The sequence below is a fragment of the Branchiostoma belcheri genome, unplaced genomic scaffold, assembly GCF_001625305.1.
Source record: "Branchiostoma belcheri isolate BF01 breed outbred unplaced genomic scaffold, Haploidv18h27 scaffold123, whole genome shotgun sequence".
NCBI lineage: Eukaryota > Metazoa > Chordata > Leptocardii > Amphioxiformes > Branchiostomatidae > Branchiostoma > Branchiostoma belcheri.
The window spans coordinates 669,375-693,043 of NW_017802636.1; the positions used below are offsets into that span (position 1 = coordinate 669,375).

General features: G+C 40.5%; 4 protein-coding genes across 6 annotated transcripts; 1 reads left to right on the plus strand and 3 right to left on the minus strand.

Annotated features, from left to right (window-relative positions):
* Positions 1-1,456: 1,456 nt before the first annotated feature.
* Positions 1,457-8,623, minus strand: LOC109463167 (EP300-interacting inhibitor of differentiation 3-like). Its single transcript, XM_019759882.1, has 12 exons — positions 8,132-8,623; positions 6,842-6,928; positions 6,413-6,546; positions 5,600-5,748; positions 5,248-5,347; positions 4,951-5,047; positions 4,534-4,634; positions 4,284-4,332; positions 3,834-3,922; positions 3,338-3,460; positions 2,796-2,936; positions 1,457-1,477 (listed from the first exon to the last, which is right to left on the minus strand). The coding sequence occupies exons 1-12, from the start codon at positions 8,346-8,348 to the stop codon at positions 1,457-1,459; spliced, it is 1,308 nt and encodes a 435-aa protein (XP_019615441.1). The 5' UTR covers positions 8,349-8,623.
* Positions 8,624-10,165: 1,542 nt separating this feature from the next.
* On the minus strand, positions 10,166-14,580 carry LOC109463226 (EP300-interacting inhibitor of differentiation 3-like). Its single transcript, XM_019759962.1, has 10 exons — positions 14,458-14,580; positions 13,244-13,374; positions 12,937-13,100; positions 12,676-12,775; positions 12,391-12,481; positions 11,955-12,055; positions 11,730-11,778; positions 11,286-11,374; positions 10,932-11,054; positions 10,166-10,660 (listed from the first exon to the last, which is right to left on the minus strand). Exons 1-10 carry the CDS (start codon positions 14,567-14,569, stop codon positions 10,640-10,642), a joined length of 981 nt encoding a protein of 326 aa, XP_019615521.1. The 5' UTR covers positions 14,570-14,580; the 3' UTR covers positions 10,166-10,639.
* Positions 14,581-14,706: 126 nt separating this feature from the next.
* Positions 14,707-18,252, plus strand: LOC109463168 (28S ribosomal protein S18a, mitochondrial-like). Its single transcript, XM_019759883.1, has 5 exons — positions 14,707-14,728; positions 15,837-15,868; positions 16,098-16,199; positions 16,412-16,535; positions 17,639-18,252. The coding sequence occupies exons 1-5, from the start codon at positions 14,707-14,709 to the stop codon at positions 17,854-17,856; spliced, it is 498 nt and encodes a 165-aa protein (XP_019615442.1). The 3' UTR covers positions 17,857-18,252.
* Positions 18,253-18,257: 5 nt separating this feature from the next.
* LOC109463234 (probable glucosamine 6-phosphate N-acetyltransferase) lies at positions 18,258-23,593 on the minus strand. 3 transcript variants are annotated; one of them, XM_019759974.1, is made up of 7 exons: positions 23,548-23,563; positions 23,161-23,306; positions 21,384-21,537; positions 20,897-20,959; positions 20,615-20,742; positions 20,075-20,136; positions 18,258-19,860 (listed from the first exon to the last, which is right to left on the minus strand). In XM_019759974.1, the coding sequence occupies exons 3-7, from the start codon at positions 21,529-21,531 to the stop codon at positions 19,713-19,715; spliced, it is 549 nt and encodes a 182-aa protein (XP_019615533.1). In that variant the 5' UTR covers positions 21,532-21,537; positions 23,161-23,306; positions 23,548-23,563; the 3' UTR covers positions 18,258-19,712. The 3 variants fall into 3 exon arrangements, with proteins under 3 accessions (XP_019615533.1, XP_019615532.1, XP_019615531.1); XM_019759973.1 differs by having other exon boundaries at positions 23,161-23,593; XM_019759972.1 differs by lacking the exons at positions 23,161-23,306; positions 23,548-23,563 and adding an exon at positions 22,936-23,154.
* Positions 23,594-23,669: the final 76 nt, after the last annotated feature.

The following is a 23,669-nucleotide window of genomic DNA, read 5'->3' on the forward strand; positions in this document are numbered from 1 at the left end:
AGTTTGAATGAGAATAAAGTGAAAGTCAGTCTCAAGTGATGCTTAAAACTTTATTGCAACAGAGTTTAAGTTACAAACTTGAGATACAAATAACAATAGTAAAATGTGTTTCTGACTTGACAAGATGAAACTATAGTCACATTTACTTCGCAATGAGAGGAAGGTCTAATGTTAATACAATACTGTACTACAGCTATTACAACAAATGTGAACAAAAAAGTGTTAACTTATAACTGGTCGCTCCAAAATTCCCATGTAGTTTCTAGAAATTGGGGGCCAAACTATCATAAACAGGTGTAATGTTTAGTTCAGTAAGACAATATATGTATAAGAACATTTAGGTTATCAGAGAATTAAGAATAAATCTATAATAGTATCAATGAGTTGAGTCACCACTTTGTTGCAAGTAGTGGAGCCTTATATTTTCAAGTTTTTCCAACACAAATATGTTTTCCTGAACCATATTTTCATGTGGCTATAGATCTAAAAAGAGTAGGAGCAAACTAATGTGAACCATGTGATTTTAACTTGTGCAAAATAACACTTGACTATCTTTGGTCCTATGGCTGTTGCCACTACTCAAATGACAGTGAATGTAGAAAGGTCTAAAACATGTATCTGCTGAAGTGATAGTTCTGTACAAACCCATCCTTGTCCCATATTGCACTTTTCTGCATGTGCACAGCATGTACATGTACATACATGTACTTTTACTTCTCTCTGCACCTTACAATAGACTTTTGCTGTCATAATTTATCAAGATACTTTGCTGTTAAGTGAGAAGTATGCTCAACAGTAAACTTGCCACTGACAGGTGAAAAGGGAACAGCTAGCTGACGACACTGACAAGATAATCTGAACACAGTGTCACTATCTCTTATAGACTGGAATGACAATTATTGACTTGCTTACTGGCAAATGCATGGTTTGTGATACCTTTTCTTTTAGAGTTCACAAAGTCTCTGCAAAAAGACTTTTACACTTCCCAATATCCATCACAAATCTGTCACATGCAGTAACCCTATCTTTAGAGCTTCCCATTGTAAAATACCGTATATCAAAAAAATGTCCCTCTGGGATACAAATATATGCAGTTTAAGTGACATCTTACAAATTATGACCATTTTCAGAGTTTATACACAGCAGTTTTCATCTACCCTGCCCAACACATACAGCACATTGTTAACACTTCCCACAAGTCTGTGTGACACTTGCATACTGTGCAAGTCTATGTGTACTACAAAATGAGCCTTTGGTTTACATTTAAAAATGACAACCTACTCTCTCTGTGGTTATCTAGAATGTAATAAAGTAAAGAAGGTCCTTTAGTCATAAGCCAAATAGATAAATCTTTCTTACATACATCTTTAAAAGGCCAATCCATTAAAAAAATAACTTTGGTAATCTTGCAATGCTACTTAATCAAGGCATAGAGATCCTTGTGTACCACTGAACATCATTTTCCTCTCTTGGGTGGCTGCAAAGGAGAACAAAAAAAAAGACATCAGGACACATTTACCCCCACATATTCTGATGCCAACATGGCACTTTCTTTTTAGTGTTTCTATTACAAAACACACACCTCCATTGGCCCTAATACTTGGCTCGCTTGACTGGTCTGTCCAATCCTGTTTAAGTGTAAAAATTCAATGGGGATGTCCTCAGGTCAAATTACCTGATGAGTGAGGAGAAAAGTATATGGTGCTTTGTTCAACATTGCAGACTTGGGAAAATGTTCTTTTGCCACCAGCAACCGATCAGCCTCCTACCATTTTCTCTTGAGAGTAACATTCACATGCAATGGCTCTTCTCTACTGCAGTGAAAGCAGGGGTACATGTAGTTGTAATGCTACCTACAAAGATGGCACTCTCCTTACACAGTGCACGAGTGCGTGCCACCAAGTAATTATGGTTATTAAATATGGTTTAGATTCATCAGGTCCTGTCAGTCAGACCACACTATTATTATCACACTGAGTTGTCTGCCCTTCTAAGCCCAGCTATCAACATTTTCTCAGAGCTCTGAAGCATAGAAAATATAAAAGGGACTTGTGCCAGAGGCCAACAGGTGTATCAGGGACAACAATAGACGTTTTGGCAAATGTGATCTGCCTTTGTGAGATACGACGCCTTGTCATAATGTATCTGTACTCAAACTATTCATCAAAATTCCATCTGATACCAGTAGAGAACTTAAAGGACAAATCCAATACTTTCAGTTTTGGGGCCTTTCCACCCAAAATCCTATTTGTAAATAGTGATTTATTGGTTTCTGCCAACCCCGCACATATTTGCGGTTATATCTGACCCGCTCGATGTTCCCCGGCTAGAGCCCGATTGTCCGCTAGGCGGCGCAGCAACTGTAGATTTGACGTCACCGTTTCCATTCTGCTACTAGCGAAAACAATCATGGCGGGCGCATCTAGACTGCATCGGCTGTGAAACCCTTCCGTTTTGAGCCACAGACAGACAGTAGTGGTGACTCTGACCCCGATCCAGGCGATGAGAACGTTTGGGAAGGAGGTGACGTGGAGACAGAGCGTTGGAGGTTGGGCGATCGATGTAAATAAATTTGTCAAAGGGTTGAGTGAATTGCAACGTAAACAAACCGCGGTACCGACCTGTTAGAGACCGGCTCCTGCACGCCCTGCTGGATCAGATCCCAACGAAAAATCAGCAAAGTTCGGAGGTTTGCCGGGTGGAGAATCACATCGAAGTCAGGGTGGTTTCTAATGCATGGGTGGTCTGGACCGACGTTCTTTTTGAACAGTGTCTGGCAGGTCGTGGCAACAAACACTCCCGTACAGAGGGCAATTCCAGGCAGTTTCCACAGCGGCACCAGTCCCGGTTCCCCAACCTCCAACGCTCTGTCTCCACGTCACCTCCATCCCAAACGTTCTCATCGCCTGGATCGGGGTCAGAGTCACCACTACTGTCTGTATGTGGCTCAAAACGGAAGGGTTTCACAGCCGATGCAGTCTAGATGCGCCCGCCATGATTGTTTTCGCTAGTAGCAGAATGGAAACGGTGACGTCAAATCTACAGTCGCTGCGCCGCCTAGCGGACAATCGGGCTCTAGCTGGGGAACATCGAGCGGGTCAGTTATAACCGCAAATATGTGCGGGGTTGGCAAAAACCAATAAATCACCATTTACAAATAGGATTTTGGGTGGAAAGGCCCCAAAACTGAAAGTATTGGATTTGTCCTTTAATGACAGGATAGATTCTGAGAAACTGTTCCAATAAAGTCATTGCAATTCATATTCAGATTTGCTTTACAATACACCTGTTCAATTTACAGGCCCACTGCAATTTAAATTATAAAAAGAAGACTTACCGGGATATCTTCTTCATCAGAGCTGGTGTGGCCGCTCTGTCCACCACTGGGTCCATCCAGACCCTCCACATCCACTCTCCTCGGGAAGGCTCGGGAACTGATCTGGAACTCCTTTTTGATCCGCTGCAACATTACCATACCATGTGAAGTTAATCCCTGGCAAAAGTAGCAGTGTTTATCATCAACTTTATGTGGTGTATATCACTACATCCCTTCCTGCCTTCAACCATATATATGTATATAGACTTTGCATGACTTTATGTTTATGGTTAACCTGTTTATGGTTATGTTTATGGTTAACCTGTATCTTGTTGCTTTTTGTCTGATCCTGACCACTTCCCTCATGTCCTCAATGAAAAGTAACCAGTAGGCCAATTTGAGTATTTTGTGAATAAAGAAAGACTTAAACAGCCCGAGTAGTCCAATGTTTTGAAAAATCTTGAGCATCTTCTCTTTAAGCCTTTAGCATAGTAGTAGGACCTCCAGAGTGACGTACCTTCCAGTCATTTATGGTAAGTGATATGAACACCTGCTGTTTATCCACCCTCTCGTGTGCCTCTGCTTCTGTGTATGGCTCGGCAGGTTCTGCACAATGTACAACATAGTTCAAACTTAACACAGAAATGATGAAACTACATGTATTCACATAGGTAAACCTCCTTGAAGAATGTCTCAATCGTGATATTTTATGACCTTAAAATGAATTTTGGGGATAGAAAATTGAGAAGTTAACATGTCGTATCTATACAATATTACAAGGTTGGTTACTAAGGAGCTATTGAAGTTGGATAATCGCGTGGCTGCATTTCCCCCACAAACTGATATAGGAGGCTGCAGCACTAAGTTACTAGTAGCTTCCAGTGCAGTTCAAAAAGAAAATGGCAATATGCTTTGCTCATGAAAATGTGCAAAGTCTTTAGGTCAAATCCAACGCGGATTTTCTTACCTATCACTGGCAGCTGATCATCATTGAGATATATTCGGGCATTACCATCCTGTAAAAAAGGAGAATTTGGGGGTAACAACAAACACTTCAAATGTTTATATCTCATTATCTATGTGCAGGTGCGAGTATTGCACTACCGGTACATGTATTTGAAGGGGGTCTGGAAACTAAACAGTGCAGCTGAAGGATGTACATTTGTATATGGGGAGTATTGGGGACACACAGTAAAAAAATCAGTTGGCTTGCTTACCCTGATAAGGTAGGACAGGTGGAAAATGTTCTCCACAGTTCGGGCAAACGAATCTGGATCCATCACAAACTCAAAGTAGTCTATGGGATCCACATCATCACCTGAAAGGAAGGAGAATTTCTTTCTTACTACATGTACTTACAAGTATCCAACATTGCTATAAGGCTTCTCTATACTAAATTAGGCATGAAAGGGACCAAATAAAAACAAAGAATGTACAGTACTGAAAGCTAGTTGTTTGTGGCGAGTCTGAATTGTAAGATGCTAGTAGATTCTAAACAGCATTCAAGTATTGAGAACCATTGTTCTACATGTCCAACAAGTGCTTGAAAAATGAATGAGTGAACTTAATTGCTCATCAAGTGCACATGGTACAATCATTACAAGTTATGGCAGTTATCAATTTTTTAAACTCACTCTCATCTATGGTTAGAATCCTCAGTGCCTTGTACATAAAGTCCCTGTCTGCCAAAGTGTCACTCTCACTCTTTGCGTCCTCATCAGAACTCGTCACCTGTGCAAATACATTTAAGCTAGACATAGCTCTTTGTTGGATGGGCAAAAACACCTCTAGATGATACATGTGTGGTACAGAAATGAATGATATCAGTGTATCAATGATTTTACACAAGAAGAAATGTCAATGGTGATTGAGTTGCTTCAAAACCATCCATGCTATAATTAATGGTACATCACCTTACAGTAAGAGCTCACCAGTTTGGGAACAATTTTGGGTCCAATGGATTCATTTGCATCCTTTCTATTCAGCTTCCTGGATTCACGGGCCTTGGCCTCACGGTTAAAGGATCCATACCTGTGGGCAACAAGTACAGTTCAAAATCATTTATGAGTCTAATACATGTACTAAAATATAATAGTATTTAACACTATTCCACCCCACTCAGCTTCACAAGAATACTGTAGTGTTCCAATATTCTGGAAGACGTTTTCCTCAAATTTGGCATGAAAATGTCCTGGGAATCCAAGGAATTGCTTGGAATCCATATCGAATATTGAAACATAATCCAAGGAAGAAGATTTGAAGAAGATTTGAATAGAAACGTACAGAAAGTGGAATGCCGGTGCTCTGTTGAAGTGTCTCCTGGCTTCCTCTCCCAGTTTCTCCCAGCCCGCAGCCGGTACCCTGACCACACTCCTCCTCTCCTCTTCATCTGGGTCCTCTGGGTTCGCTTGTCTGTCCGTCATGAATTCCACCTGAAAAATTGAACAGTAGGACCAGAAAAAGACAAGAGTTCCACGATCTCATACCTTCGCCAAATTTCCTCATTAATTATGCAAATTAGCTCCTGATTTGCATAATTATCATTTGATTGTGTCAAGCCTCACTTCAGCTACCTACATACCAAAAATCATGACAATCCGTCCACCGGTTCTTGAGTTATCATCCTTCGAAAATTTTTCAACAAATGCTCCTGCAGTTCCAGAACAAGGCACAAGGGGAGCCAAACTTATGTCACTTCTTCCCTACCCCAAGAGCTATCTACCAACCAAAATTCGTGACCCTGACATGTCCAGATTGCGAGATATCAAAACCGGAAGTTCTGCTGCAGTACCAACAAAAGCCGCCAGGGGGCCCAAAATCTAATCATTTCTAGGTCTTATCAAGACATACCCACCTACCAAGTTTCATGACAATGCATACTAAGCTTCTTGAGTTATGCTGTTCACAGACAGACAAACAGACAGACAGACGGACAAACGCTACTGAAAACATAACCTTCTTGGCGAAGGTAATAAGGCATCATTACCTTCCAGGTTACAGTTGAGTAAATCAGTGCAACAAACTGAAATTATAGAAATACATGTTCTCTTTACACATAAAATAACATGTAGATTGCAGAGGCAACAGGATACAAACCAGTTTATCTGCAAACACATGTAGCTCGAATGTTACGAGGTCTGTGTGGAGTTGGTGTGCCTTCTGACTGCCCAAGGTTGATGCCAGCACCAGGAACTGGTAGTCCAAGACTGCCTCCCTGGTCCCGGGCTTAACTGATGAGGATATAGAGTCACAATGACTCACATAGTAAATATGACATGATTTGCTACGTAGATTGAATTAAGTTTCAAAACTATACATGATCATTTGATAGCAATTTTTTCAAATTTTGCACTTTGAGTTTTGACCATATGTATTTGAATACAAATAGACTCTATTGTTACATAATATCCAATGTCCTTTAAATAGTCAAATACTAGTGCGCTACTACTAGTGCGCTGATGGTGAAAACTTAAATCTTTTACTAGTCTTAGTGTGGTAAAGGTAAATGTATTTCAGCTCTCTCACCATCACCATTCTGGAAGAGTTCATTGCCCTTGATTAGCCTGTCATTCAGACCCTTGGATCCAGGTTTAATCAGGTCCAGTCTGTTCTCTGTGGAGGGAAAGGAAAAAAAAAACACTTGGCTATATAAAGGAGGTTTAAAATCAAACCTCCTTGGCTATATTATAACATGGTTAGTATTTGTTGGCTCTGCTAAGCTGAGCAGCTTAGTCTGGTTACCAAACCTATTATAGCTGCAGAATCCTTCATCCTATTTGCAGAGAGGATGACATTTCTATCATCAATGAGACAAAAAAAAAAGAAGTCACAGAATTTTCACATTGATTATGCAAATTAGGCCATCATTCGCATAATTGGTATCTGTTGATGTTCCACCTGCCACAGATTAAATAGATTACATGTATAAAAATACTATTATATAAAACACTGTAATTATAGAATTTCCTCCTTATTTATGCAAATTAAGTCCTAATTTGCATAATTTGCATTTAATTAAGTACAACTCTCTCTGAGCTACCTACACATCAAAAATGATGAAAATACGTTGTTCCCATCTGGACTTATTGGCTTTTAAAGATTTTGCCAGAAAGTCCTCCTCCTGTTTCTTACACCAGAACAAGCTGCTAGGGGGACCAAACCCACGCCACTTATTCCTGACAGGAAAAGCTATCTGTCACCAAAAAGTCAAGACCATAGCATGTTCAGGACAAAAGAGGTTCTGCTGAAGTACCAAGGTCATCCACCAGGAGGCCCATATTTGACTTTGACCTTGGTCTTTCTAAAGACTTACCAGCATACCAAATATCATCACAATCCATAAAGGCGTTATGAAGTTATGCTGACGACAAATGTGCGGAAACACACACACACACAGACACACCTAAAACATAATTTTTTAGAAAGGCTGTGCCGCCGCTCTAAATATATTTTCTTGTATCTGCTATTCATTATCTTGCTAATCAATCACTGTCAAGATGAAAGACATGCCCGAACAACACCTCAGTGTTCAAAGGCACAATAATTTGTCACTTCACCTTCTTATCATAACAAATTATACAAACTGGGTTTTCATCTTTTGTGTTTTAAACTACTAGTATTGAACAAAAATTGCCTCCTTCGCAGACTTGTGGGAATTCGAAGGCAGCGTTTATGCAGGAGGTACGGGGAGGGAGTTTGCCGGGGAGAGGCAAACCGTCCCTCCGTGGCGTAACTCGCGTCGCTCCCCGAAAAAATTAACGTCGCCGACCCACAAGTCTGCGACAGCGATGGAGGCTAGAACAAAAATACCAGTACCCTGCATTTCGTTGATGAGGGTCCTATATTTGTGCCTGAGCTGCCGCCTCCTTTCCTCAAGGTCCGCCCAGTCCGCCCCACTGGCGGGAGGGGACGCCAGGCCCTCCTGGTCCTCCTCGGAATCCCCCGCTCCCTCACTAGCCGCAGGATCGCCGTTCTCCGCCCCGTTATCTGTGTCTGCCCGCTCACCTGACCGTGACCATCCAGTTCCCAGCATTGTTTTGATGGCAGACGCGCGGATCGGCAACAACAACAGCACAAACGCGTGCAGACGAGAACGCGGAAGCAAAAGAACAAACTTCGAAATTTTCGTTTGTCTGGCTTTCGGGTCCTTCGACTGTTGACGTCCAAGTGCACGTCCTGATGATCGACCCTAGTTTGAAGGGAATCTACGACTGGATTCCTTCTAAAGTTAATTAACGAAAAGACACATGTACGATTATTTGTAAACAGAGCAGACTGCTGGATAGCTGGACCACCCACGGAAGTTTTCGCGCTGGAACTCAAAATGAAGTGCGCATGCCCGGTACTATATAACTTTACCACTACCACAGTGTCGTCTGCAAGCGGCGTAAGCGGTCGTCGCCTTTCGATGCTGCTGTAAAAAGGCCGCAGCAAGTAATTTTTTTATGGATGACATCAACGCGCGCATTAATTTTATCCTGATTTTGGAAAAAAAACAAGAAATTTTGTTCCCTTCCGACAGTACATCCGACGTATACCCTCTTTTGAATATCATTAAACAAACGCCTCTGCAGTTCTAGAGCAAACCGCTAGGGGGCCCAAACTTACATCACTTCTTTCTCAGCTTAAGAGCTACCTATGAACCAAACCTCGTGACCCTAGCATGTCTATGTCATGAGACATCAGAAATATCAGCTGCAGTACCATAAGAAGCCGCTAGGGGCCCAAAATCTAACAATTTCCAGGTCTCATCAAGACCTACCCACCTACTAAAGCCTTCTCAGATTATTGTGTTTAGTCACACACACACGCGCGCGCGCGAACGCCTCTGAAAACATAACCTTAGGTAACCTTAGGTGAAGGTAATGAGAATAAAGTGAAAGTCTCAACTGATGCTTAATTAAAACTTTATTGCAACAGAGTTTTAGTTACAAACTTGAGATACAAATAACAATAGTAAAATGTGTTTCTGACTTGACAAGATGAAACTACAGTCACATTTACTCTTCGCCATAAGAGGAAGGTACTACTCATAGTACAATACAATACTACAGCTATTACAACAAATCTGAACAAAAAAGTGTTAACTTATAACTGGTCGATCCAAAATTTCCATATGGTCTCTAGAATTTGGGGGCCAAACTATCATAAACAGATGTACATGTTTAGTTCAACAAGAACAGATATAATAACATTTAGGTTATGAGAGAAATAAGACTAAATCTATCAATGAGTTATGTCACCACTTTGATGCATGTAGTGGAGCCTTGGAATGTTTCTTCAAGTTTTTCCAAAACAACTGTTTTCCTGAACCTTTTCTTATACTAGTATGTAGATATTGATCTAGAAAAAGTAGGAGCAAACTAATGTCAACCATGTGATTTTAACTTGTCCAAAAAAACATCTTTGGCCCTCTGGTTGTTGCCACCACTCAAATCACAGTGAATGTAGAAAGGTCTACAACATGTATCTGCTGAAGTGATAGATTTCTACCATCCTTGTCCCATATTGCACTTTTCTGCATGTGCACAGCATGTACATACATGTACTTTTCTTACTTCTCTCCACACATTACAATAGACTTTTGCTGTCATAATTTATCAAGATACATTGTACTTTGCTGTTAAGTGAAAAGTATGCTCAACAGTAAACTTGCCACTGACAGGTGAAAAGGGAACAGCTAGCTGACGACACTGACAAGATAATCTTCACACAGTGTCACTAACTCTTATAGACAGGAATGACAATTATTGACTTGCTTACTGGCAAATGCATGGTTTGTGATACCTTTTCTTTTAGTCCACAAAGTCTCTGCAAAAAGACTTTTACACTTTCCAATACAAATTTCTGTCACACACAGTAATCCTATCTTTAGAGCTTCCCATTGTAAAATACTGTATATCAAAAATATGTCCCTCTGGGATACAAATATATGCAGTTTAAGTGACATTTTACAAATTATGACCATTTTCAGAGTTTAAACACAGAAGTTTTCATCTACCCTGCCCAACACATGCAGCGCATTGTTACTTTACACTCTTCTCACAAGTCTGTGTGACACGTGTATATACTGTACAAATGTATGTGTACTACAAAAAGTGGCTTTGGTTTACACTTAAAAAATGGCAACCTACTTTCTCCGTGTTTATCTAGAATGTAATGAAGTACTAGTAAAGAAGATCCTTTAGTCATAAGCCAAATAGATATATCTTTTGTACATACAGTTTTAAAAGGCTAATCCATCGAAGAAAATAAGTTATCTCAGTCGTAAATGCTGCTTCATCAAGGCACAGAGATCCTTGTGTTTTTTTATATGATTGAACATCATTTTCCTCTCTTGGGTGGCTGCAAAGAACAAAAAAAAGGGACGTCAGCAAAAGGACACAATTTCTTGGTAAAGAGGTAAGGATAGGCTTTCCCAAATTTACCCCACCTAATTATATTGCCAACATGGCTAGAACCTTTCACAGTGTTTCTATTACAAAACACACGCCTTCATTTTTCAGGAGTCTTGGACTGTAAAACATCAGATTTTACAGTGGATTCAGGTACATGTATTACCTAGACAAATGTAGCCGCCCCATAACAATTTTCAAGTTGTAAAAAGAAGACTTACCGGGCTATCTTCTTCATCAGAGCTGGTGTGGCCGTTCTGCCCACCACTGGGTCCATCCAGACCCTCCACATCCACTCTCCTCGGGAAGGCTCGGGAACTGATCTGGAACTCCTTTTTGATCCGCTGCAACATTACGATATTGTGCTTATTTTATGGACATGGTAGGACTTCAATCACGTAACCTGTATCTTGCTGTATTTTGTCTGATCCTATAACCTCTTCCCTCACCTCATCACCTCAATGAAAAGCAACCAGCAGGACAATTTGAGTCTTTCATGAATAAACAAAGGCTCGAACAAACAAAACCAAGTAGTCCAGAGCAATTTCTCTTAAGCCTTTAACATAGTGACATACCTTCCAGTCATTTATGGTGAGTGACACAACCACCTGCTGTTTATCCACCCTCTCATCTGCCTCTGCTTCTGCGTATGGCTCGGCAGGTTCTGCACAATGTACAACATAGTTCAAACTTAACAAAGAAATGATGAAACTACATGTATTCACATAGGTAAACCTCATTGAAGAATGTCTAAATCATGTGATATTTTATGACCTTAAAAGAAATTTTGGGGATAGGACATTAAGAAGGTAACAAGTCAGATCCATACAACATTACATGGTTATAATTTACAAATGAGCTATTGAAATTGGATTATCAGTGACTGCATTTCCCCCACAAACTGATAGAGGAGGCTGCAGCACAAAGTTAGCTTCCAGTGTAGTTCAAAGAAAATGGCAACATGCTTTGGTCATGAAATGTCCAAAGTATTAAATAAAATCCTACATGGATTTTCTTACCTATCATTGGCAGCTGATCATCATTGAGATATATTCGGACATGACCATCCTGTAAAAAAAGGAGAATTTTGGGGTGACAACAAACACTTCAATGTACTTACATTGTGTATCTCTTATTATCTATGTGCAGATGCGAGTATTGTAGGGGGTCCGGAAACTAAATGTATGACTGAAGGGGGTATATGGGGACACACAGTAAAATGAACAGTTGGCTTGCTCACGCACCCTGACAAGGAAGGACAGGTGGAAAATGTTCTCCACAGTTCGGCCAAATGAATCTGGATCCATCACAAACTCGAAGTAGTCCATAGGATCCACATTACCACCTGAAAGGAAAGAAAATTTCCTTCTTACTTCTTACAAGTATCAAACATTGCTTCCCATTACTAAACAGGCATAAAAAGGACCAAATAAATGAAAACAAAGAATGTACTGATAACTAGTTTTTCATGGCTGGTCTGAATAGTAAGATAAATTCTAAACAGCATACAAGTATTGAGAACTATTGTTCTATGTGTCCAACAAGATAAAGTGCTTGAAAAATGAATGAGTGAACTTAATTACTCAACATGTGATGGTACAACCATTATAATGTATGGCAGTTAATTAATTTCTTTGTTTTTGAACAGTCTTTGGAAAAAAAAGTTCCATGACAACTCACTCTCATCTATGGTTAGAGTCCTCAGTGCCTTGTGAATAAACTCCACCTCTGCTGTAGTCTGCTCCTTTGTGTTCTCATCAGAACTTGTCACCTGTGCAAATACATAAAAGGCAAGAACACTTCTAGATGATACATGTGTGGTACAGTATGATATCAGTGTATCAAGGATTTTACACACCATTAAATGTCCATGTAGCTAATGGTGATATCAGTTGTTTCAAAGCCATCCATGCTGTAATGGTACATCACCTTAGTGAAATTTGATACACAGCAAAGATAGCTTACCTGTTTGGGAACAATTTTGGGACCAACGGATTTATTTGCATCCTTTCTATTCAGCTTCCTGGATTCACGGGCCTTGGCCTCACGGTTAAAGGATCCATACCTGTGGACAACAAGTACAGTTCGAGCACTTAAACACCATTTCACCACTCTCAGCTACTGTAGTGTTTCAATATTCTGGAAGACATTTTCGCCAAATTTGGTTTGAAAATATCTTTGGAACCCACGGACTTCAAAGGAAGAAGATTTGAAGGGCAGACGTACAGAAAGTGGAATGCCGGTGCTCTGTTGAAGTGTCTCCTGGCTTCCTCTCCCAGTTTCTCCCAGCCCGCAGTTGGTACCCTGACCACACTCCTCCTCTCCTCCTCTTCATCCTCATCTTCTTCTGGGTCCTCTGGGATTGCTCGTCTGCCCGTCATGAAGCTTAACTGAAACATTGACCACAAAAAGGTCAGGCACCACTACCTTGCTGGTTGAAATTGAGTACAACACTGCAGTTTTAGAAATATACCGGTATGTTCTCTCTTGACATAAACTGAAATGGAGATTGCAGAGACGACAGGATACAAACCAGTTTATCTGCAAACACGTGTGGCTCGAATGTTACAAAGTCTGTGTGGAGTTGGTTGGCCTTCTGACTGCCCAAGGTTGATGCCAGCACCAGGAACTGGGAGTCCAAGGCTGCCTCTCTGGTCATCTTAACTGATGAGGATACAAAGAGTTACATGGTAAATTGAATTAGGTTTGAAAACAATGCCTGATTATTTGATAGCAAATGTTAAACCTAAGTCAATCAGAAAATAGTTACAAATTCTGTATCCATGGAATTAACATTAGATCTAAGTTTGACTGCATGTACTCAAAAGCAAATAGACAATCATGACTCTATTGTTACATATTATTCAATGCGACAATTTCCCTTAGTAACTTAGGCCCGATTCACACGTGCGTCGTTTTTATGTGTCGGGCGTCGTTCGACGCGCGCGCGCGCAAGCTGTATGACACATTTTTCAATCGTATAAACAGGCCCGCCACCGCCGCGCGGCGCCTTGTGTCGTTTTTTCTGTGGCACCTTCAGGAGGTGCCACAAGTGCGTCGCGGCACACAGCGGGATGTCTGCGGCGAGGAAAAACATCATGTAAACAGACCTGCGTCGCGCGCAGCTCGCGCAGCCCATTTCCGCATCACAGAAGGTCAGGTACGGCTCAAGGTCGTTACAGATTTGTAGGAACGTCGCCTTCGTCATGCGGAACCGTGTGTAAAAGTCCCGGTCATTAAATCCACCAAACACACAGTTGTCGGTCCAGTGTGAGCTCCTTGTATCAACTCGTTCCCAAACTGATCGGTCGACATGGCCCTGAGCTTCGACGATTGCAATGGCTGCAAGGAAAGCTACCCGTCGGATATCCTGGTTACGATCCCTACGACGTCCAAGCCGTCTTCTGTGCCATGCACGGCGCTGCAAATACGCGCGAGTGAAGAAGAGAAGCATCATTTGTCGAATGAAAAACAAGAACAGCGCTTCAGTTCCCGCCATGTTGGAACCAGAGTTCACCACATGTGACACAGCGCGACGCAGACCGCCACAGCTGCGGCGCGAAGCGGGAGCTGCGGTCCCTGTGTGTAAACGGGAAAGTGTCGTAGGCGACTTGGCGCGCGCGGGCGTCGAACGACGCCCGACAGTTTTATTTTTCATCGTGTGAATCGGGCCTTAGTCATAAGTGCTCTGATGGTACAAACTTGTGCCCATTAGTGTGGTAAAGGTAAATGTCTTTCAGCTCTCACCATTCTTGAAGAGTCCATTAGCCTTGTTTAGCATGTCATTCAGACCCTTGGATTCAGGTTTAATCAGGTCCAGTCTGTTCTCTGTGGAGAAAAAGGACCAAACAATTACCATGTTTGTTCCTTCCATTCTTTATTTCATGTTATACTGTTGATGGCCTCAATTTTGGAAATAAATAATTATTGTATAAGCTATCTTGTTTTTTTCACACTCTCCAAATTTGGAGTCTGCCGTAGATCACATGACCCATGATGCCGAGTCCCTCCCTTGCTAGTGCTGTAGCCTGGATGCCAAACCCATAGCACACTGGACACAAAGTATCTCACTGAGATACTTTGTGTGAGGCAAGGAGATGTAGAAGAAGGAAGCAGGACATTTCGGCCCATGGACGCTTCGGCCATGGACATTTTAGGACACTTCGGCCACATGCGGTGGACGTTTCGGCCACATGCCGGGGACACTTCGGCCACATGCCGGGGACACTTCGGCCACGTTATTTATTGACAATACTAAGTTATCAAATAAATGTACGGTGTACTATATGATATGATGTATGAACACATACCGATTATTCGGAAAATCTGCAATAAAACCCACCGCAGTTAACTTATATTTGAAATACTAAGTTGCTATCTTGTACCAAGGAGGTTAAATACATATTTAACCTCGAGCTCTTTGCTTGTACGAAAATAAGTATGTCCGTATACTCATCGTCTCTCGGAGTACATTGACAATCAGATTTCAAGTCAAAAGGGACCGCGCCCTTTTGTCCGACGACGTCTCTGCGTACCTTACACGCTCATATTATTTCCAATAGAAATGTAAGAATCATTTGGAAAACTAATGACTAGAAACACGAACTTGTGTATGATGAAACGGATTTTATTCTATCGCCGATGGTACCGTAGCACCGTAGGAAACTGATTCTGAAAAAGAAAATAAGAATGAGATATGATTGCATTTGTCAAGAAAATACATTCGTTTTGCCACGTTTGCTTTCGCCTAGCCTGACTTATCGCGCTCCTGGCGGCCGGCCGCCCCGAAGTTGCCTCCGGCCAAGAGCTTGTGCAACACAGATTAGCTTTCGCCTTGCTTGCTTGAGGCCGAAGTGTCCAGTATTGGGACATTCGGCACGTGGCCGAAACGTCCAGCACATGTGGCCGAAACGTCCAGCACATGTGGCCGAAACGTCCAGCACATGTGGCCGAAACGTCCAGGCCGAAGTGTCCATGGGCCGAAACGTCCGACATATTCGTCTCCAGGTGCTGTTCTCTGTATGTACATAGACTCAGCTTTGATTGTTCATGGAGGTAGAATTGGAGAATCTCTACCAACCAATTCTATGGTACTAAACTCTGTGTTTGTTAACTCCTTGTTCCAGTTAAAGAGACAAGAGAAGGAAATGTAACAGTGGTAAGTAGCATTTCCTTTAATAGTGTCAGTATGTCTGTACATGTTTAAATATTACATGTAATCTTCATCATCATCATTGTCGCCATTCACATCTGGTATAGCTGATATAGAAGAGCAATAAAAGCTCAGGATAGATTTTGGTCACGTAAAACTTACATATTGATCCCCATTGTCATGTCATTCTTTTACCTGTGGTGAGCAAACCTACATGCAGTTCTTCTACTGTCAGGTAGAGGGAGTACTAACAGAGCCAGATGGGAAGATTGAAGAGGTAGACAACCCCCATGGGGCATGTCCAATCTGTTCTCATAACCTCACATTCACATGGAAGGTAAGTAGATTAATTTTATGAGATGCTAATTTTATACTACTACTTCTTCTGAAGACGTTGGTGAAGGTTAGACATCCAGATAAGATATGCCAAAAAGCAGTTACTCAAGCAACTGGATATGATTTTACTACTGAAGACATTTTAATATGTCATTATTCATGCGATGATGCCCCTACAAAGTTCCTCTATAATTGTATCATACATTGTTGCAGGATGTCCATGTCCTGTCCCAGTTCATGCGGCCTGATGGCCAGGTGATGCCCCAGCAGGTCACAGGTGTTTGTAACACACAACACAGGAAGCTGTTCTTGGCTATAGAGGAGGCCAAAGAGGCAGGTGGGATGGATGAGTTTTAACTTTTTACCTCCATGAAAAATGGAGGTATTGTTTTTGGCATGTCTGTGTGTGTGTCTGTCTGTGTGTGTGTGTGTGTGTTTGTGTTTCCGCACATTTGTAGTCAGCATAACTTCATAACGCCTTTATGGATTGTGATGATAGTTGGTATGCTGATTTGTCTTAGGAAGACCAAGGTCAAGTGTGGGCCTCCTGGTGGATGACCTTGGTACTGCAGCAGAACTTCCATTTTTTGTATCTTTTGTCCTGAACATGCTATGGTCTTGACTTTTTGGTGACAGATAGCTTTTCCTGTCAGGAATAAGTGGTGTGGGTTTGGTCCCCCTAGCAGCTTGTTCTAAAACTGCAGGTTAGTTTCTGGCAAAACCTTCTAAAGCCAATAATTCCAAATAGGAACAACATCTTTTCATCATTTTTGGTGTGTAGGTAGCTGAGAGAGAGTTGTACATAATTAAATGCAAATTTTGCAAATGAGGACTTAATTTGCATAATTAAGGAGGAAATTCTATAATTACAGTGTTTTATATAATAGTTCTGTTATACATGTAATCTATTTAATCTGTGGCAGGCGGAACATCAACAGATACCAATTATGCAAATGATGACCTAATTTGCATAATTAATGTGAAAATTCTGTGAATCCTTATTTGTGAATGTGTAAGTTACTTAAAGGTTTGCACCGCTATGCATATATTATGTTAATGTAGAAGTTATTTGCATAATTAATGAGGACAGAGCAAGCCCATATTTCATGGAGGTATGAGATCTCGGAACTCTTGTTAATACTGTACAGATTGTTTTCTAGTGTGCAAGTAGTCATGAATATCCCTTAATTTTGTGCCAACATAAAACATTGTCTTTTTTATAAATCAGTACATACATGGCACTAGGAAACTAAGTGCCATGTGTACATGCCATTGTGTTTTTACTATTGCATACTTCAAAGTCTTGAAATGTAACATTTAAGCCAAATAATAATGATTGAGTAGACTATATTAGGCATTAGCCAGACTTTCTTGATGTTTCGGCTTCTATTCCAGTTGATTTAATTTGCAGTTACACACATACGTCTTTTCTCTGTACAGGTCTGTTCCCAGACCACAAGCCTACATCAGATGACACTAAGGCTGTGAAAACCTCGGAGGTTCCACTGAACAGGTTCAATGACTACTGTCCACCAGACTGGGTTGTGATGAAAAGGATGACTAATGTCCCACATCCCCAGATCCCGTACCGGAAGCTGCGGAGATACACAAAGATTAACCCCAAAATTGTCAGGACTGCAGCAAGGAAGAGACCTTAGTCAGAAAATACTCCATAATGTTGAAGACCAAGGAGGCATAAGATACATGTAACAGTGTACAGTTGACAGTAGGAAGAGGAATGGTTAGGTCAGAGATACATGTATATCCTAACAGTAATTTGCTATACACATGAGGCCAAGTGTAAACTAGTTTCAGTATCATTTGGGCTGGAAACGTGAAAACTAATGTAACGGGATAAAGTATAAATGTAGGTACACACATCATAGAAGCAAGCAGAGTTTTGTTTGCATAATGGTGATATGAGTAGTACACATACTATACTGAGGTAAACTTCACTGATCTAAACCCAGCTGAAAATGTGCAAAGAAAATCTAAACATTGTACTACTAGTACTATGCACATGGTATCTTTACAATAATCACCATGAAAAAAAACAATGTTTCTCTGTCTTGTTTATTGCAATCTCTTGTAATCTCCAATACTTTCACATGAAATGATATTGCAATCCACTTTAATGAGGAGTCACTACTCAGTGTATATTTGCACGAAAATGCTGAAATTTGACATATAATGTTTTAGGACATTTTGTATAGCCAGATCAAAATACCACATGCAGTTTAAAAAGTTGTGACTGCATTAATATCTGTCTTTGTGCCAATTTGTTACCAAATACATATCATATTTGCAAAGTTAAATCTGGATAGATACATTCTGTATATCAATGGCACATACCGGGATACTAATCATTCAATATTGATACAAAGAAAATCTTAAGTACATAATCTATAGCATATCTACAAAATACTTCCACATTTTAGAAGCAGTACATATATCTTGATTAATGTCCTAGAGCACAATGATCTATAAGATACTAACACATGTCTATTACAAAATGATGATAAACAATTACTTCAAAGCATAGACTGTTGATTGGTATATCAACAAAATACCCTAAAAATATAGATCAAGAATCTCCAAAATTAATGCACCACATTATGCATTCTCTACTCTGTAGAGCTTCGATTTCATGATGACAGTTTATGATACATTGACTTTGTATGAACATTTATCCAGCAAGCAATGAACATTACAGATGCTTCCATTATATTGATAGGCAAGTCATGAGTTTTACAGTCATCAGTTGTACACAAGATTTCTTTTGTAAGACAAGCAAATGTGGAAACAGGGCAGTTTGACCAGTATTATACTTTAATCCATAAAAGAATGTCAGAATAACATAGAAATATCCTCCCCAGGAAGTAATTTCCATCTTATATTTGTATCTTTAGTATGTCTATATTTGATGACACCAACTAGTCCATAATTATGTACCAATTGTGTAACATATGCAACATTATATATTTATGTTGACAGCTGAATTTGATTACTCAAACAGCTTAACCTACCCATATAAAGGCACTTTGGATGTTGAGCTAAACAAACTTGAAACTACTATAATTGTCAATATACTGTACGTACTAGCTCTTTCTGAACAGCCAAGATACTGATGATATTGAGAACATTTGTACCCTGCTGAGGTAGCCTTTTGGCACCATCCCATAAAAATAAACGTAACACTATAGATCAATGGTCATAATGAGTTTAGGTTAGCAATAACAAGGTTAGGTATAGAAGGCACAGCAATTTGATACAATAATGGTTTTAGGTCCACTTATTTAGCCTACCATACAAAAGTGACCAGGACAGTCATAAAGATATCAACATTGAAAATTTGGGCCAGATGTAATAAGTTCATGACACAGCCTTCCTTCCTCAACAAACAGTCTGCAAACTGCAAAGAAATTTCTAAGTTTATAGTAAAATTGTATATCCCAGTAATTCTGTAAATATTATGAGCCCTTAACATGGGCTTAACAGTTTAAGAAAGCCTGTATCATGTCTCCCATCTCTGAACCATGTAGTTTGTGCCATCTTGTTTGAAGCCAACCTGCTGGTAGAAGGGGAGTTTCTGGTCGCTGCACTCCAACGAGATCTTGTAACAACCAAGATGTTTACTCAGCATTATCAACACCACTGTCAGGCTGGAACAAAACACAGATAAAAGGTTTTATTGAAAATCTGTTGGAGAACTCTGTGCTCCAATTGAAAAATGGGTTTTAGGTACAGATTAATGGCACAATGATTAACGTTACACTCAGATATTTCTAAAAGGATACATTTTATTGCCCCAATGTTGAAGCAGATAATCTTGGGGTAAGTTGCCTCAGTCACTTAGAAAGTGATGACAAAACTTACATCTTCCCCAGCTGTTTTCCTCTGTATGTATCATTCACCACAACATCTTCTACTCTGGCTCTCTGGAACACAGAAATATTGGAGGGAATAAGCCAGCATTCTGTTTTGGATAATAGTAGTATAAGTATAAAAATGTATAAAAAAACTACTCAACTAATACCATCAATACCTGTCTTTACTTGCAACTGGCTAAAGGCAACCAGGACCTTGCACAAATGTTGTGCAAATAATGATTTAATGCACTCTTATGTATCCAAGAACTTTTGCAGCAACTACTGGCCAACTTCCAGTCTGTGAATACAACACTATGTGCCTGTACTTTTGTCCTTGGCAGAAGGTATGTTGAGGTCAAGGGTTTTCAATGGTGATTCTTCTGCTGGAGGGCTGGAGAGATTGGGGGATATTCCCTCAGGTCAGAATATCCATCCAACATTCCACTAATGGCAAACAGAAATGATCCAATCAGCCCCCAACATGTCTGCTAGAGGAATAATTAGGATTTGCTGCAATTCTGTTCCTTTGGCTTGTAGCCAAACTTACCATTCCACAGCTGTGGATGAACTTTTGTTCAATGACCAGTGTCGCTGCACCGATGACTTCCCTCTTGTTCAAGTCTTCAATCACACAAACATAGTAACTCTTGTCATCCTTCATGGCATTAAATCTTGCTGACAAAAAAAAAAGAAAGAATGGATTGAAAATATTAGGCATTGTACCCTTGTGACTATATCTTGATGCATTGTAAAAGGTCAACAACCTTTCCTCATTGGCAACCAAAATGAAAATATAACGACTGATACAGAAAATTGTAGTGTTCCTCACCCATGAACTGTTCCCTGGTGACAGTCCCTACTTTTGTCAGTTGTGCCAGGACTCCTAAGAATCCTGTGGGCGATCAAAGCAAACAATTAGTAACTTATGAAACATTATGTATGCCAGATGGGCTAGTGACCCTGAAGTACAGTGTAGTCAGCAGCATTACCGGTAATGATATTCAAGAAGTTTGTTTTGGCACAAGCTTCCAACCTTTTATCTTGATAAACAGAACAAATGCATTACTTTTACTTGAGTGTTTAGTTTGCATGTGTGTGTTCTGACAGAAAGATTTCTTGCTTACATTCTAATTGTTATCTTTCAGTTTTTAAAGTGTTGACTTTGGACATGGATGGGTTTGGGCCTCAATTTGTTTATTAACTAGTTATGGTGGCTAGAGGTAAATTTTGACAATCTACTCCATAAAATGTCTGTCAATAAAAAAGTGCAGGTGACTGACAAAAGAGTACTATGACTGATCGATGACGTTACTTGCCTTTGTCATAGTCTGTTGCACACAGTGGCCTAACTTTGAGTCCATGCCCCGGGGTGTGGGGGGAGACCCCTGGGCGGAAGGATGACTTCCAGCTGCTGTAGTCCAGGTCAGCCAGGATGGAGGGGTCAAACAAGAAGTTGTAGTCCATGTTACCCTGTAGGAAACATGGGGTCATTAAAATTTATATAGTTATACATGTACAGCAGTATATTTCTACTCAGTATTTTTTCACATCCTAACAAAAATCAAAGCTGATAGTGCTTTTGCAATGAATGTCGATAGATCATTTTTTTCAAGCATAATGTGTATTACATTATCTGTTTGCAGGGAAATTTGCGACAAAATGTTGAGTATAGCCTATAGGGACTTTGCCCAAAAGTTAACCTTAAACGAGAGCCATGTTTGAAGTAAATCTGATAAAACATTCCTCCTGTCTAACTTGTTTTTACCTCTCAATGTAAAGGTTGCACCAGGGCTGACTGGACAAATACACTGGAGAGCTATTGATTAACAGGGTCACCCGGAGGTTAACATGCCACAAATACTAGGACAGTGCCAGGGAGAAAAAAAGTTGCTCTACCAGTTCCTGTCTGTTACATGATCTTTTAAAGAAGAGACTAAAGAGGTGCCAGGCATAATGCTAGTATTCTTATGAAAAAAATTTTTCACAAACCACATCGGTATTGCATAACCCTAAAATTTCCAAAGATGTTTTCTTCTTCAATACCAGTTTGAAAAGTATGATTCTTAACCCGGTGATCTTGTAAATTGCAATTGTAATGTAGTCTAAGTAAACACAAGTAAAATATTTTCATGATCTTGACAGAGTCTCACAGTCTTCACACACCCAACACACACCCTCCAATACAATGCTTCTGATTGGCTACATGGAGAGGTGTGACAAAACAACTACCAATGGTGTACAGTCACGTCAGACATTACAGATTCATGAATTGCAGTAGCTCTGCTGCCATGTCTACAATTACTGTGCATCTGTTGAGTCTGCAAACGATTAAGTAGTAGACATAACTACAGAATCCTGAATGTCTTACATTTGTGTACTTTCTATACTTCAATGATAACTCTATATTTACGTTGTCTTCAATAGAAGTTCTTTTGTCCACAACATACTGTGTACTTGTTGAAGTCTCAAATTATTCCTCAATAATCAAGTCAAGATTACTGAGGAATATGATGGCAAATATCAACAAAAATTCGAATGATAACAATTTCATAAAAGACTGTTAAAATGTTATAAAAATCAAATTGATGCCAACAAAATTTATATACTTGATTGTAGTAATAATCCTCCGAGCAACGACGTCAAAGATATGACATACATGTACATGTATAATTTTTAGCTGTAGCGACTCTTCAGTCAAGCGTATTTTGTTGATAGTCTTATATACTGTAGCCTTCTATACCAAGGCTCGGCGTATTTTTGTTATGGCTGTATGACATCCCTACAGTAACTGCAAGGTACATCCTCCTGATCCCCTACACTGCTCCACTGAATGTACAAGTCAAGACTTAAAATAAAATGCTCACTTACCATGACGAGGTGCTAAACTGTCCCTCTGCTTTTTGCCTGTGACAGTGCCGGCCGGACAGTGCCTAGTAACTCAACCACTACTTAGTAAGTAAGTTATTATCAACCTTGGTTGTTGTTACAGCACTACTCTACTCTGGTCTGCTGTCTGAGAACGAACGTAGGCGATCGCAGCAAGAACAACTGAAAGTAGTACACACTTCCTCCTAAACAACTTCTTGTTCTCACCGGTAAATTATGCTACGCGTAACGGGACTCCACTTGTCCAATGACGTCCGGCTCACGTCAGTTGTCAACAGTTTCCCTGGCGAATGGACGTAAGCAGGACATCCGGTCCGCAGCGGGGCAGGTAAAACGTCACAGGTGTTCTCTGTCTGGCGGGGCGTAAACCAGCGACGTGGCAGCGATAGAGCAAGACCACACAGCCAATCGATCAGTATTAAGACAGGAGACGGAATCAACAGTTCGAAAATGACCCGTTAACGTCACAAAACTGAATCAAGGACACCGATACAACCATACAAGACAGGTTTAAATCTGGTAACGTCACCAGCTATCTACGCCCGCCTCCAAGATCCTACAACCTTTGCCCCCTTCCCACAAGTTAAACTTTACCATCCCAAGGCCAATACACAAAGCCCCGATGCGTAGCTAGCCGGTGACTAACCAGTACAGCTTGAATGATCGATCACCTGAGAAAGAACAACTTCCGGGTTCACGCCCCACAGCTGCTTGAT

Excerpts from the sequence above, each read along its gene's own strand:
- LOC109463167 (XM_019759882.1), bottom strand. The coding sequence starts at position 8,348 with ATGCTGGGAACTGGATGGTCACGGTCAGGTGAGCGGGCAGACACAGAT. Across the intron at positions 5,348-5,599 it reads GCACCGGCATTCCACTTTCT|GTATGGATCCTTTAACCGTG; the intron begins GTACGTTTCTAT and ends TGTTGCCCACAG. Across the intron at positions 1,478-2,795 it reads ATTGCCCTCTGTACGGGAGT|CCACCCAAGAGAGGAAAATG; the intron begins GTTTGTTGCCAC and ends TCTCCTTTGCAG.
- LOC109463226 (XM_019759962.1), bottom strand. The coding sequence starts at position 14,569 with ATGGTAATTGTTTGGTCCTTTTTCTCCACAGAGAACAGACTGGACCTG. Across the intron at positions 12,482-12,675 it reads CCAAAATTGTTCCCAAACAG|GTGACAAGTTCTGATGAGAA; the intron begins GTAAGCTATCTT and ends GTATTTGCACAG. Across the intron at positions 12,056-12,390 it reads GACTCTAACCATAGATGAGA|GTGGTAATGTGGATCCTATG; the intron begins GTGAGTTGTCAT and ends CTTTCCTTTCAG.
- LOC109463168 (XM_019759883.1), top strand. The coding sequence starts at position 14,707 with ATGCCGAGTCCCTCCCTTGCTA. Across the intron at positions 16,200-16,411 it reads ACCTCACATTCACATGGAAG|GATGTCCATGTCCTGTCCCA; the intron begins GTAAGTAGATTA and ends ACATTGTTGCAG. Across the intron at positions 16,536-17,638 it reads AGAGGAGGCCAAAGAGGCAG|GTCTGTTCCCAGACCACAAG; the intron begins GTGGGATGGATG and ends TTCTCTGTACAG.
- LOC109463234 (XM_019759972.1), bottom strand. Across the intron at positions 20,960-21,383 it reads TGCAACAGACTATGACAAAG|GATTCTTAGGAGTCCTGGCA; the intron begins GCAAGTAACGTC and ends GATCGCCCACAG. Across the intron at positions 19,861-20,074 it reads GGAAAACAGCTGGGGAAGAT|CCTGACAGTGGTGTTGATAA; the intron begins GTAAGTTTTGTC and ends GTTTTGTTCCAG.